The 12,729-nt window shown below is 36.5% G+C and overlaps 2 protein-coding genes across 7 annotated transcripts in view; one reads left to right on the forward strand and one right to left on the reverse strand.

Annotated features, from left to right (window-relative positions):
- LOC139960288 (uncharacterized) overlaps positions 1 to 12,729 on the forward strand; it is a 42,665-nt gene that overhangs the window by 14,279 nt on the left and 15,657 nt on the right. For 2 of the 3 annotated variants that reach the window (XM_071958548.1, XM_071958549.1), the window contains one exon: positions 1,368 to 3,903. The exons of the other annotated variant lie outside the window; for it this stretch is intronic. In XM_071958548.1, coding sequence (XP_071814649.1) covers positions 1,370 to 3,436 — 2,067 coding nt within the window. In that variant the 5' untranslated portion in view covers positions 1,368 to 1,369 and the 3' untranslated portion in view covers positions 3,437 to 3,903. Of the gene's footprint in view, positions 1 to 1,367; positions 3,904 to 12,729 lie in introns of those variants that run through there. 3 annotated transcript variants of the gene reach the window in all.
- On the reverse strand, positions 3,992 to 6,178 carry LOC139960292 (uncharacterized). 4 transcript variants are annotated; one of them, XM_071958556.1, is made up of 2 exons: positions 5,756 to 6,178; positions 3,992 to 5,679 (listed from the first exon to the last, which is right to left on the reverse strand). In XM_071958556.1, exon 2 carries the CDS (start codon positions 5,277 to 5,279, stop codon positions 4,752 to 4,754), a length of 528 nt encoding a protein of 175 aa, XP_071814657.1. In that variant the 5' UTR covers positions 5,280 to 5,679; positions 5,756 to 6,178; the 3' UTR covers positions 3,992 to 4,751. The 4 variants fall into 4 exon arrangements, with proteins under 4 accessions (XP_071814657.1, XP_071814656.1, XP_071814659.1 ...); XM_071958555.1 differs by having other exon boundaries at positions 3,992 to 5,604; positions 5,680 to 6,178; XM_071958558.1 differs by having other exon boundaries at positions 3,992 to 5,195; positions 5,241 to 6,178.

Consider the following 12,729-nt stretch of genomic DNA (forward strand, 5'->3'; position numbering starts at 1 on the left):
TCATAGCATCATTCCAACCATGCAGTTGCATTTATGTTAGCAATGCAATAGTCTGTAAAACCGAAAAAGTCTATATTAATATTCGTTTCACCCCAACTGTTGAAGGAAATTGGCGAATACCCTTAACAATTACCGGAGGTAATAACTTCGACCCAGAAAAATGAAATGAAAAATGCTATGAAAGTTTGGTAGGTAAGGTTTCGTGGTAAGGCTTATGTCGATTATGTATTTATACACACACTATGTTTATAATTAATACTTTACCATTGTACTTGATGCAAATATAACCAAACAGGTTTTGCTGGCCGTTCTATGTATTTCCTCTTGAACATTTCAATAATGTGACGCTATAGCGCCTCTATGAACTCGTTATGCGGAGGGAAGGGGGGGGGGGGCAATGGCAATAAATATCGTTCAACGACATTAAAGAGTGACATGAAACAAAACATCAATACTAGCCTAATTAATAGAGGTAAACATGATGAGGTACAACTCTGCAAAGAAAGTAACTTATTTGCAGAGTTACAATTTGGACACATCTAGAAATAACAAATTTTGATATGTGTTGAATGTGTATTTCTAAATTGAGTTTCATTTGTCAGTCACTTCAATTACAGCAATAAATTTAAACGATAACCCTGTAAAGATGAACAGAAAAGCAATGGTTTCTCTTCCTAGTATAGCACTATGTACAGTAGAAAGTGATATCCTACACATGTCTATTAAACTTCAACAGTACGCACACTCCCTTTAAATATTATTGCGTTCAGAATTGCGTTTGCCATAAATACCGAAAAAGAAAAAAAAAACATAAATTATTTGCAACTAAACCTGAAGAAGTTTAAATTACACAATTACAATTTTCCGTGAACAAAACGTCTTCAATGATGGCAATATAGTATTGTTTTGAAAGTGATTGGTAATTTTGTGACTTTCTAGCATATTGAGGGGAATGGCTGATGACATTTCGATATCTTGCATATGGAACGACTTAATTTCATGTCATTTAAATCATCTCAAAGTTTGGATATCTGTTATATACGTTATTTATTAGATGATGTGTATCAGTCTAAATACTCATTGGACTTAGGAAATCATTTTAAATGAATGTCAATTACAATGCTGCAATTAGATTGATCTCTTAATCAGACTGAGGGGTCTCCAGTGTTGAATATTAACTGGAATAAAACTTTCAAAGTGAACAGCACAATGAGCATCTCCTGTGTACATAAAGTGAGTACATTTACTTTGTTTTTGTTTCATTAGAAAATATGCATTCAGTATTGAAGGTCTTATGCATTCGTTTGTCTCGTCAAGATAGTAAGTGCTTAGTGAAATATGTAATTTTTCTTCCAATTTCTCTACAGCTATGGAAATTGTCTTTGATGTGCTAATCCTACTTTCGTTCTTCTCCATTACCATCTTCGGTAGATGCCCGGATCACTCTCAGGAGACGCTTTGTTCATCCTGTGAGAATAACACAGCAGAATGCAGTCACAGATGTATAGGAAACTCACCGTATTCTAAGAATTACTTGACACAAATATGCCCTGGTGAAGGAAAAGAAATTTACAACATTGATCTTTCCTTTAATGAATTAATTCGTTTTGAATGTTCCGTTGATGGCTCTAGCGTTAAATATTTAAACATATCACATAATAACATACGATTCGACAGTTGTTCAAACTGGGAAATGTATTGTGAAAATTTTTTTCGTCGCTTACGAACAATAGATCTAAGCTATAACAGAATACAACAAACTTGCAACGCCTCTGCTTTTCCTTTCAGTAAGTTGGAAAACGCGAATTTGAGTCACAACGAGATAAAATCTTTGGATAATCTTCCTTTTGTGACCTCAGCCAAAAGACTGCAAACCCTTGATGTAAGTCATAATATGATAACATGTATACCATCAACGTTCTTCATAGAAAGACAGAGTCTTATTAAAGTTGATCTTCGCTTCAATTCCTTTCAAAAGATCGCATTGCACTTTCATATCTCCGACCAACGGTTGTGTGATTCAGACAACCAGTTATCTATAATCCTTTCGAGTGATATTTTAAGCAAATTAGACGTCTCGCTTATTTATGAAAATAACTTAACTTGTCCAGAGTTGAAGAACCAACCTCTTTGCAATGATATTGCAGAAGATTTCTATGACAATTCGGATAACAAGAGTTGTAACTTAATGTCAGAAATTATAAAGACCGCCATCACTCCTTCAAATCTAGAATATCAGATGGAATGTCGTTGCCAAGGTAATATATGCGAACAGAATGTAAGCACTATACTACAGCCTACAAGTACCGTGTCCTGCATAAGTACAAATGCACCAATTATGACCACAGATAAAGCTATTGAGAAGGGAACTACATTTTCACTATTCCCTCAATCATATGAAACTAGTGAAACAAATCCGGTCTTGACAAACACCAAAGAACTAGAACTTGGAGAAAGATCATCTCAATCGCCAACGCAAACAGCTCTACTGATAGATGAAATGCTGATCTATATCATGCTGATAGCAGCTGCTGTATTGCTGACGTGTATATTTTGCATTTGCTTGATAAAATCTCTTTCGCAAATTGCAACAACGTACTTTCGATACAAGAGTAGGGTAATTGAACAAGGCGTAACGAACAACGAACGTCCAAAACTTCCCAACAGGTACTTCTCATTTGGAAACAGTCAACCAAAAACTGAATCCCATGAAACGCAAAGTAGCATTATTCACATTTATGAATCATCTGACTTTGAACAACATGACAAAATCGTGACGTCATCTAATAAACCGATAGAGTCTTGTACAAATACCAATGAAGATCCAATTACAGAATGGCATTCATATGAACGTTGCATCAAGGAAAAATCCTTACACCCTAACGAACAACTGAAAGACGTAAATATTGAAAGCAATCTTTTCAATAAGCAAGATACACTTGTTGAAATACACCCTGTCCATGAATTTCAAGAACCTCCTTCTTATGGATTTACTTTATCGAAGACTCCCTCCAAGTCCCATAACGAACCAGTAACTACATTCAGTGACGCACATGTCTATGAATATACCATTATCAAGACGTCTTCTTCTGATACTGAACTAAAACCTACTGATATCCATACAGAGTTTGACAAAGCAGTTACTAGCTGTGGTGAACCAAAGGACGGACATATTTATGAACATAACCGTATGAAGACGTCTTCCTCTGATACTGAATTGAAATCTGCTGACATCCATAGAGAGTATGACAAACCAGTAACTAGCTTGAGTGAACCAAAGGACGCACATGTCTATGAATATACAATTATCAAGACGTCTTCCTCTGATACCGAAGTGAAACTTCGCGACTTTGATCAAGAGTTTGACAAACCAGTAACTAGCTTGAGTGAACCAAAGGACGCACATTTCTATGAATATGAAGAAGCCTTCCTCTGAAGACTGAACTGAAACCTATACTATCATAGGATAGTCATGAACACGGTCACTAGCTTGGGTTAATCAGATCTAGAAGACATATACTTGAACATAGAATTTTATATAGATGTTAATATATATGTTTATATATATTGCATAAGTTAATGGAACGTATAGGACAACATTTGTAATTTTGTCGATATATCGCAGGCGGTCTTGCATGTGTGCCACCTGTCTGGTAAAGAGTTTGCTACTTTGTGCTGTTATAATATCATCAATTAATATCATATTAACCAATACCCCTGTTTTTAGCCACGGCCAATACTTCTATGGATCGCGTTTATATGTATAGTGCCTCAACGAATCCAATTTACTTTGAATAATAAAGGTTTATTTATATTTCTCAGGATAAATCACAATAGGTCTATGCTATTAATATTATATGTACATAATGAAACAAGAATTATTATGATGTCCAATTTATTGTTATAGTTTATAATATGAAATAGAGATTTTATTTATTTATGTTACATATATACGTCATGTATATTATCTAATTATATAGTAAAAAAAATAATTCATTTAATAGTTATATGAAAGTAACAGGAATTTATTTAGGAAATATTATTAACATAATAAAATATATGATACCTGATTGGTTTAATGTAAACATGTATAGTATTTACTTAGCGAGTTAAAAGCCGGTAAATTCAAACATAAGGAAAGAATGTTTTATGTGCATGTACTGAGTAGCAAGCGTGTAATTATTGTTCAAAAGTCAACATTTAACAGTGAGCATGAACTTCATACTTCTCTCTCGCTTGATGTTGAATGGTCATGTAATTAATGTACCTTGATCTCAGTGATAAAACTAAAAGGATATTGAAAATTCTGACGCAAACCCTTTCGCTATGTTACATCTTCGCGATGTTACGGAATTACATGAAATAAACACATAAATAAACAAACAAAGTCACAAAAACAGATTGGAAGCGCATAATCAGTGAAATCTAATTGAGTTATTTAATTGTTAGAATAAAGAGAAGACACAATTGTCAATGTTTTGCTAAAAAAAAGTTGAAAACCTTGAACATAAATTATTTCAACAGTTGCACAATATAACACCATTTTTCATCTAAGTACCATTAATCATATCACAATATATGAAAGGGTAATACCTCATCCTCGTAGACGCCATGCAACTACCTCCACCACTGCAGGGTCGCTAAGATGATGAAGGTGGAAATTGGGGCTACCAAGTAAAAAAGTTTGTCAAAGCATCTGCTGTTCAGGTAACTTAGCTATGACTACGTTGAAGTGTATGTTTCTTCATTACTTAACAGAGTAACATAATAGAATACTTGTCCATCTCCACATCCTCTTGATTCCTCCAAGGCATCGTCCGTTTCCTCATTCTCAGATTGCTCATCTCCATCTTCAGCAACTTCACCTTTAACAACTTCACCTTCAACATCTCCACCTTCAACATCTTCACCTTCAACATCTTCACCTTCAATATCTTCACCTTCAGCATCTTCACCTTCAACATCTTCACCTTCAACAACTTCACCTTCAACATCTTCACCTTCAACATCTCCACCTTCAACATCTTCACCTTCAACAACTTCACCTTCAACATCTTCACCTTCAACATCTTCACCTTCAACATCTTCACCTTCAACATCTTCACCTTCAACATCTTCACCTTCAACATCTTCACCTTCAACATCTTTACCTTCAACATCTTCACCTTCAACATCTTCACTTTCAACATCTTCACCTTCAACATCTTCACCTTCAACATCTTCACCTTCAACATCTTCACCTTCAACATCTTCACCTTCAACAGCTTCACCTGCAACATTCACATCTGGTTGAGACTGAATTTCTTGATTCTCAACAAGGGCTTCTTCTTTATGCTCTTAAAACGAAAAAAAATCTGAATTAGAATGATGGGTACATATAATTGTTCACTACAATTTAAAGGATTCTAAAGTATTAGAAGAAAATGATTCTCTTTAAAACCTATAAACAACTTTACAGAACATGGTTGCATACTTTATCGATAAACAATGCCTGTAAGCGTTACTTTTGTCCAAGCTGTAAGACACAGCTTATATGGGAGATTGGAGATGTTTGTCCTAAGATTACATCATATCCTGTAGTACTAGACCACGTGTCTTTGATACCTTAAATGAGAGATTGGAGATGTTTGTCCTAAGATTACATTATATCATGTAGTAGTAGACCACTTGTTTTGATACCTTAAATGAGATATTGTAGATGTTTGTCCTAAGATTACATCATATCCTGTAGTACTAGACCACATGTCTTTGATACCTGAAATGAGAGATTGTAGATGTTTGTCCTAAGATTACATCATATCCTGTAGTACTAGACCACATGTCTTTGATAACTTAAATGAGGGCTGGGAATGGAATGACGTCATCATTTACAGAAAGGGTTGAACTCACAGAGGTTTGAGAAGTGCGCTGTATGTGGATTCTGGATAAGCCATATGAAGTTAATGCGTATAGGTTGGCAATGGTCTGGATATTGATCCGAATAAATATATTTGATATAATCTTAACGTTAGGATATCAAGGAAGCATTTATTACTGAAGTATAGATAAGGTAGAAAAAAATCAGATGTAAGTGTAATTATTATTCGCATTTTACACTGTATTAAATGTAAAGAACAAAATTTTATCTTATTTTTCTTATTGGTAGAATAGATGACAATAATAAAAATTGAAATTTGAGCTGCAGTTCCCTTGTCGTTTTTAAAAAGTGTGAATTTTATCTGTACACGTATAACGACATACCCTATGACAAATAATTACATATAGCGACATACAATCATGGCACATTGAGCCATAAAATGATAGATCTGCCTGTATACAAAATGCCAAAGGTTTACTTTGATCTCTTTCACAAGCGATGTATACCCAAAGAATGATTTTTTTGAGAAACCTGATTTCTGCTGGATATAAATATGATATAGGATTTCTTTTTAAAGACTGAACATCACTAATGGATACAAAGTGAGGGAAAGCGAGCCCCATAGCAATGAGTCAATAACAAAACCTGCTTTAAATTCTTTTGAATTCTTTTAATTGCTTTTGGTTTTGTTATCTTCGTCACAATCGTACACAGTTTTTAAACTGAAAGGTTGCAAACATTTTCTGCGACCATTTATTGTTATGAAATAGTGATGCCATCTCTTTGATGTTACCGAAACACTCCATCGAGACACCTTACGGGCCTCTTATGTATTTATCTAGGTCATGGATTCAGTTTTCCCACGAGAAGTTTTTAACTATCTTATTGAATCTTGTTACAGGGCCTTTTCCCAAAATAGATTCCATTATGTCTGTGGAACATTCGAGAAGGTTCTCTCACGTGGTATGGAAGTTTCCATAGAAAGGGAATGGACTTCCAAACTCCCAACCAATCAGGGCAGATCAGTGCCAGCGCACTTATTTTTATATCGTTAAGTTAATACAGGATGGTCAGGTTATTGGCTGCCTACTGATTGTGCGCAGAGGGATTTTATAGAAGTAAGGTATAAAAGGAAAAGGGGGCCGCAAGATTCTCCACTTGGTCAGCAAATTTATCACTCCGCCGAAGGTTCATCACTCTATCTAATTGCTTAATTGACGGAGTCAAGTCAAGTCAAATCATTGTAATTTAGTTTTATTTGTAAAGAGAATCGACAGAGAAGAAATTATATACCGAATCAATAATCAAATCCTATCTCGTCAAATTGTTTTTCTGTGAACTCATTGTTTTCGCCCGTTCGAGACATCTCCTGAAGAAGCATAAATACGGCATCAAGATATCCCAGTACCTTTCTATCGCGAGTCCCGATATAGTTTTACTATCGGAGGAGCCGGGCTCGTCACCATATTACATGGTGGAGGTCGGTTGCTTTCTTCAGGAACAAAACGGTAACGGAACTTTTCACAACTTTCGTTCGTTACGATCAATAACGAACAGGTGATTTTTTTTTGGCCCGAAGACCTAACGAGGAACACGACGCATGTTCACGACATTGCCTAACATACACACTCTGCGATGGAAGTCAGCCTATACTAGCCTAAGTCTGTACAACGGATACCGGAACCACTGATCTGTACACTAACGTTAATCAACCCAGCATGCTGTTCGCGTTTGAACATTCGCGCAACTAGTACGTAGAATACTACAGCTCTAAACATCAGAACTGAACATTTTCGCGATCTAAGCCTAGACTCTACCCGATGTTAACGGCGAACGAATTTGCAGTATACGAGATGTAGGCCCACCTGCTACTGCTAGGCCTACCTGCTACTGCTAGGCCTACCTGCTACTACCTGCCGCTACTACTACTACTACTGCTAACCGAGGGACTTCCATCATCGTTTGCAGTTCCACTACCAGTTCTTAGTTAAACTTAAGGGTGAGTGAAATCATGCCAATTTGTATCCCAACCCCTATTTGAGATCAGAGTGTACCGATAGGTTATTTTAATCGTGTCCATGTATTGCATATTTGTTATTTGTATTTAATAACGGTCGATAGTGTGTTCAATTAAGTATAGGCTCATGTTGTATACTCATAACTAGCCTAATTGTATTCAGCATAATGTCCGTCAGTGAACAGGAAACTTCTACCTCTGTTAATGTTATGCAGAAACATAGGCCCACTGATTTTTTGCCATCACGATTTCAGGGCGATGTAATTGATGCAGATTTAGCCGAAGCTCATTATTTGGGATTTGAAGATTATTTAGAGGTGCATTAATTGCCGTCCCAAACCACCCCTGAGGCTGTAGCGGAAGAATTTAATGAAATATGTCGCATATTTAAGCGAACACTTAAAGGCCAAGCGAGACTCTGGATTGAGAACAAAAATTTTTCAACTATTGCCGATCTTCAAAAGCAATTCCTTGCTCGTTTCAGTCCAGGGACTTCTTCCTACGCTAAATCACAGGCATTTCATGCATTAAGCTATACGCCAGGTGATACAGCTCAAGCTCATTTGGCCAAAATTTCAAAAGCTGCAGCACAATTAAGCTATGGCGAGGACCAAATTAGAGATAAATTCATCTCGACCCTGCCTTTGCAATGCCGCTCAGCAGTGTTAATGTCTGTATCACCAAAAGCAACAATTGCAGATTTGGTCATGAAAGTACAGTGCTATTTTGACTTACAAATCCAAAGTCAACCCACAGCTTCTTCCGAACTATTTATGGCAATGCACGACAAAGCATCTTCTGTTCAGACTCCTACTATTTCTGCATCTTCTGAGATACACGAGTTGTGTAACAAAATTCAGGAATTAGAGACCAAGTTTGATCAGTCACGTAGGTCAGAATCGCAAGACAATCCAAAAGATACGCAAAGATATAGTTCTCGTGATTCTCGTGGTCCTAGGACAAGTCAGAATAATAACAGGAGAAGGTTACCATATTTTAATCCTTCAATCACATGTCATTACTGCCAAAATCGAGGTCATTTTGCACAATATTGCCAAATTCACCTAAGCCATGAAATGGAGGCTAAGGTAAAGAAAGTACCAACACAGAATTTTCATTAGGGAGCACTTATGATTGCACTCATCATACAGTGACTCCAGACAAAGTACCAAGTAAAGGAAGATCGAAACGTAAAGCAAATAATATTTGGAAGAATAGTAATATTCCTAGTTCTAGATATACAGGGAACGACCGTAATGTGGATATTCAACTGGACACACGTAATTTTGTAAGAGGTACTTTACATGATGGTAAAGGAATTTCATTGTTGTTTGATAGTGGAGCGACACGCTCTATCATTTCTTCTTCTACAGTGCAAAATTCAAAGTATTCATCCTCTATACAACCAGTCTCAGTTGATGTAGTAAACCTAAAGTTGGGTAATGGTCAGTTTATTCATGCGTATAGCACGATAACATTTCAGGTCAGAATTCAGGGTCATGAATTTCAGCTTTCTGCTTTAATTGCTGCAAACCTGACAGGTATTGACTTAATATTAGGTAGTCAAACTCTCAAGGAATTGAATGGATCTTTGGATTTTACCACAAACTGTTTTAAAATTAAACAAGCCAAAGTCTTCCTTAGGCCAGTGCAGAGATTTGTTATTTACCCAGGTCAGCAGAGATACATTACTGTACAGGGACGTCTTCCACTATATGCACGAAATGCAGATGTGGTTATTAAACCGTTTCCTCTAATATCTCGTATGTGTCCTTCACGAATGTTAGTAAAAATGCATAAAGGTAGAACAAAGATTCTACTAAGGAACATGGGTAATCAGAAATTTTGTCTGCATCCTTCTCGCACAGTGGCTCATTTAGATTTAGCAGATATCATTACGGTCACAGAAGACATACCTACTGATTCTCTAGATTTTCTCAATGTCATGAGAGACATCGAAAAACCGTCTCTTTTTCGAACCAATTCAGACTCCAAAGAGAATCGTGATGCAATTACACGATATAATTTACATCGATATCCACATTTGACAGCCGATGATCCCCTGGTTTCCAAATCCGAACAGGAAATCATGAGAGATAACATTAATTTGGAACAAAGTATTCTAAATGCTTCAGAAACAGAAAGCATTTATGAATTTCTAGACTCACATAGAGATGCATTTTCTCTTTATGGTGAATTATCTCACTGTCCAAATTATGAGGCTGATATTACTCTTACTAATGATGAGCCATTTTACATACGTCCCTATAGACTTTCAGATGAGGACAAAGTCATTGTCGCCAGTGAGCTTGACAAATTAGTGCGATTAGGAATCTTAGCGGTAGGACATCAGTCTTATACCTCACCGGTTTTCCTCATTCCAAAGAAGGGAACAAAAGACAAACGGGTTGTAACAGATTTTCGCTACTTGAACAGTAGAATAAAACGTCTCAATCACCCATTTCCATTACTGAATGAGACTATCCGTACCATAGGGTACTCTGGAGCCAAAATTTTGGGTGTTCTTGATTTAAAGTCTGCATTCTTCTGTCTGCCACTTAGTGTTCATGCACAACAGTATACAGGTATTGCTTCATTTCATGGAGGAAAGCATTATTATTATAAACGCTTACCACAGGGATTGAATTTATCTCCAGCGATCTTTCGGTCGAAAATTAATGATATTTTGGCAACGATCCCAAATTCAAATAAGTTCTGTATTGCTCATCATGACGATATTATTGTGTACAGTGCAGACAAACGATCTCACAAACAACACCTACAGGCAATTTTTACGGTTTTAATGGACAACGGATTGACAATCTCTCCGAAAAAGTGTAGCATTTTTCAAAATTCAGTCCGATATATGGGATATTTGCTCTCAATAACCCCAGAAGGTGAGGCTTGTATCCAACCTTTACATGACAGATGTGCAGCAATCAGGAACACACCGAAACCACACAATGTTAAGTCAGTAAGACGATTTGTAGGTGCAGTTAATTATGTGGCTTCATTTTTCCCAAATATTCAAGCACTCTTGAGACCATTACATCATTTGAGTCGTAAAAGAAAGGTATTTAAATGGACAGAGGAACATCAGTGTGCATTTCAAAGTATTAAAGAGTTGTTGTGTAATCCACCTATATTGCATATGCTACAGAAATATGGTCGTTTTGTATTATATAGCGACACATCACGAGTAGCAACAGGATCATACCTGACACAAAGAGTTAATGGCAAAGAGAATATTATTGCATATTACTCTAAGATATTACCACCAGCATGTCAGAGGTATAGTGTAACTGAATTAGAAATGATGGGTCTATTTATTAATGTGACAGCATTCAAACATTTATTGCAAAATGTAGAATTTGAGGCATATGTTGATCACTCAGCCATTGTTGAATTGTTTAAGTCAAAACAAGAACCAGCAACTTCACGCTTACGTAAGCTTCTGTTCAAATTGTCAGAATATACATTTCAGGTTGGTTATAAGAAGGGTTCAGAATTGGTTTTGGCAGATTATTTGTCTAGAGCACCACAGGAATTTCACTCTGAAATAGATCAGGTTGCTCAAGAGGTCAGTTCTTATGAGGATTTTTCAACTCCACCTAAGGAGACATTTAATCCAATCATGACAAGGTCAAAGGCAAGGTCAATGGGAGTCAAAGTTCCAGATTTATTTCCGAATAAAGTCACAAAGGAGTCTAAGCAGGATTCCCCAGCCAAAGAATCAACAAATAGAGTTAAAAGGACATCCGTTCCTAAGGCAACACATTCTAATGAGCAGGTTACACAGAGACCACAATCTGAGTCACAAAAGACGACTACACCAGTTATTTCTGCTGATAAGAGAGATACATATAGTCAAAGGCCTACTATTACTATGCCGAGTGAAAATAGACATACATATAGTCCTGACATATTAGTTGTGCCAAATTTTACAAGTGTTTCTCAACCTTCAGAGCCAAGATTAGTGGATCAGAGTAGACATAGAGTGCAAGAGGTAGTCAGAGAACCACCACCAGAATTATTTGTTCAGCCGAAGCCAGTCATAACAAACATTGATCATTTGGTTACAGGGCACATTCCAAAACAAAAGGAATTGAATAAAGTCATGAAGGCAATTCAAGGAAAGCTGATCAAAAACTATGATCTGCCATTTGATGTAAAAGAGTTGCAAATTCAACAACAAACTTGTCCTTACTACAAACCAATTTATGATTTTCTTGCACACGACATTATTCCAAGTAATGTTAAGCATGCTAGAACTGTTCGTTCTCAAGCAGAGGATTATTTGTTATGTAATTGTTTGTTATTCAGGATATTTTTGCATGAGACTAATGATGCTAAGATGACTCTTCAGTTAGTAGTACCTGAGACTATGGTAGAACAGATACTATCTCGATATCACGATGACTTGTTAAGTAATCATCAGGGTGTAATGCGTACATATTTGACCATTAGACAGCATTTCTATCTGCGCAATATGTTTCAACGCATCAGTAATTATATTCAGGCATGTCTCCGTTGTCAAGAATTCCGTAAGAAACCGGACAAATTGAGACAATATCATGCTCGCATTCCTGATTCTTATCGTCCTTTTGACAGACTTAGTCTGGATTTCAAGACTATGCCCACAACGGCTACAGGATTTAAACATTTGATGGTTGTTTGTGATGAGATCACTAGATTTGTTGTATGTGTTTCTCTTAAGACTTTTGATGCTGAAACAATATGTGAAGCATTATTGCAGAGGGTAGTTACAACCTTTGGTCCACCGTCTTGTATCATAAGTGATGCGGCAGCTTCTCTTACAGGAAAGTTAGTGGAGCTCTTAAGTAAAGCTTTAGGC

The sequence above is a fragment of the Apostichopus japonicus genome, chromosome 19 (genome assembly GCF_037975245.1).
Source record: "Apostichopus japonicus isolate 1M-3 chromosome 19, ASM3797524v1, whole genome shotgun sequence".
Classification (NCBI taxonomy): domain Eukaryota; kingdom Metazoa; phylum Echinodermata; class Holothuroidea; order Aspidochirotida; family Stichopodidae; genus Apostichopus; species Apostichopus japonicus.

Excerpts from the sequence above, each read along its gene's own strand:
- LOC139960292 (XM_071958556.1), bottom strand. The coding sequence starts at position 5,279 with ATGTTGCAGGTGAAGCTGTTGAAGGTGAAGATGTTGAAGGTGAAGATG.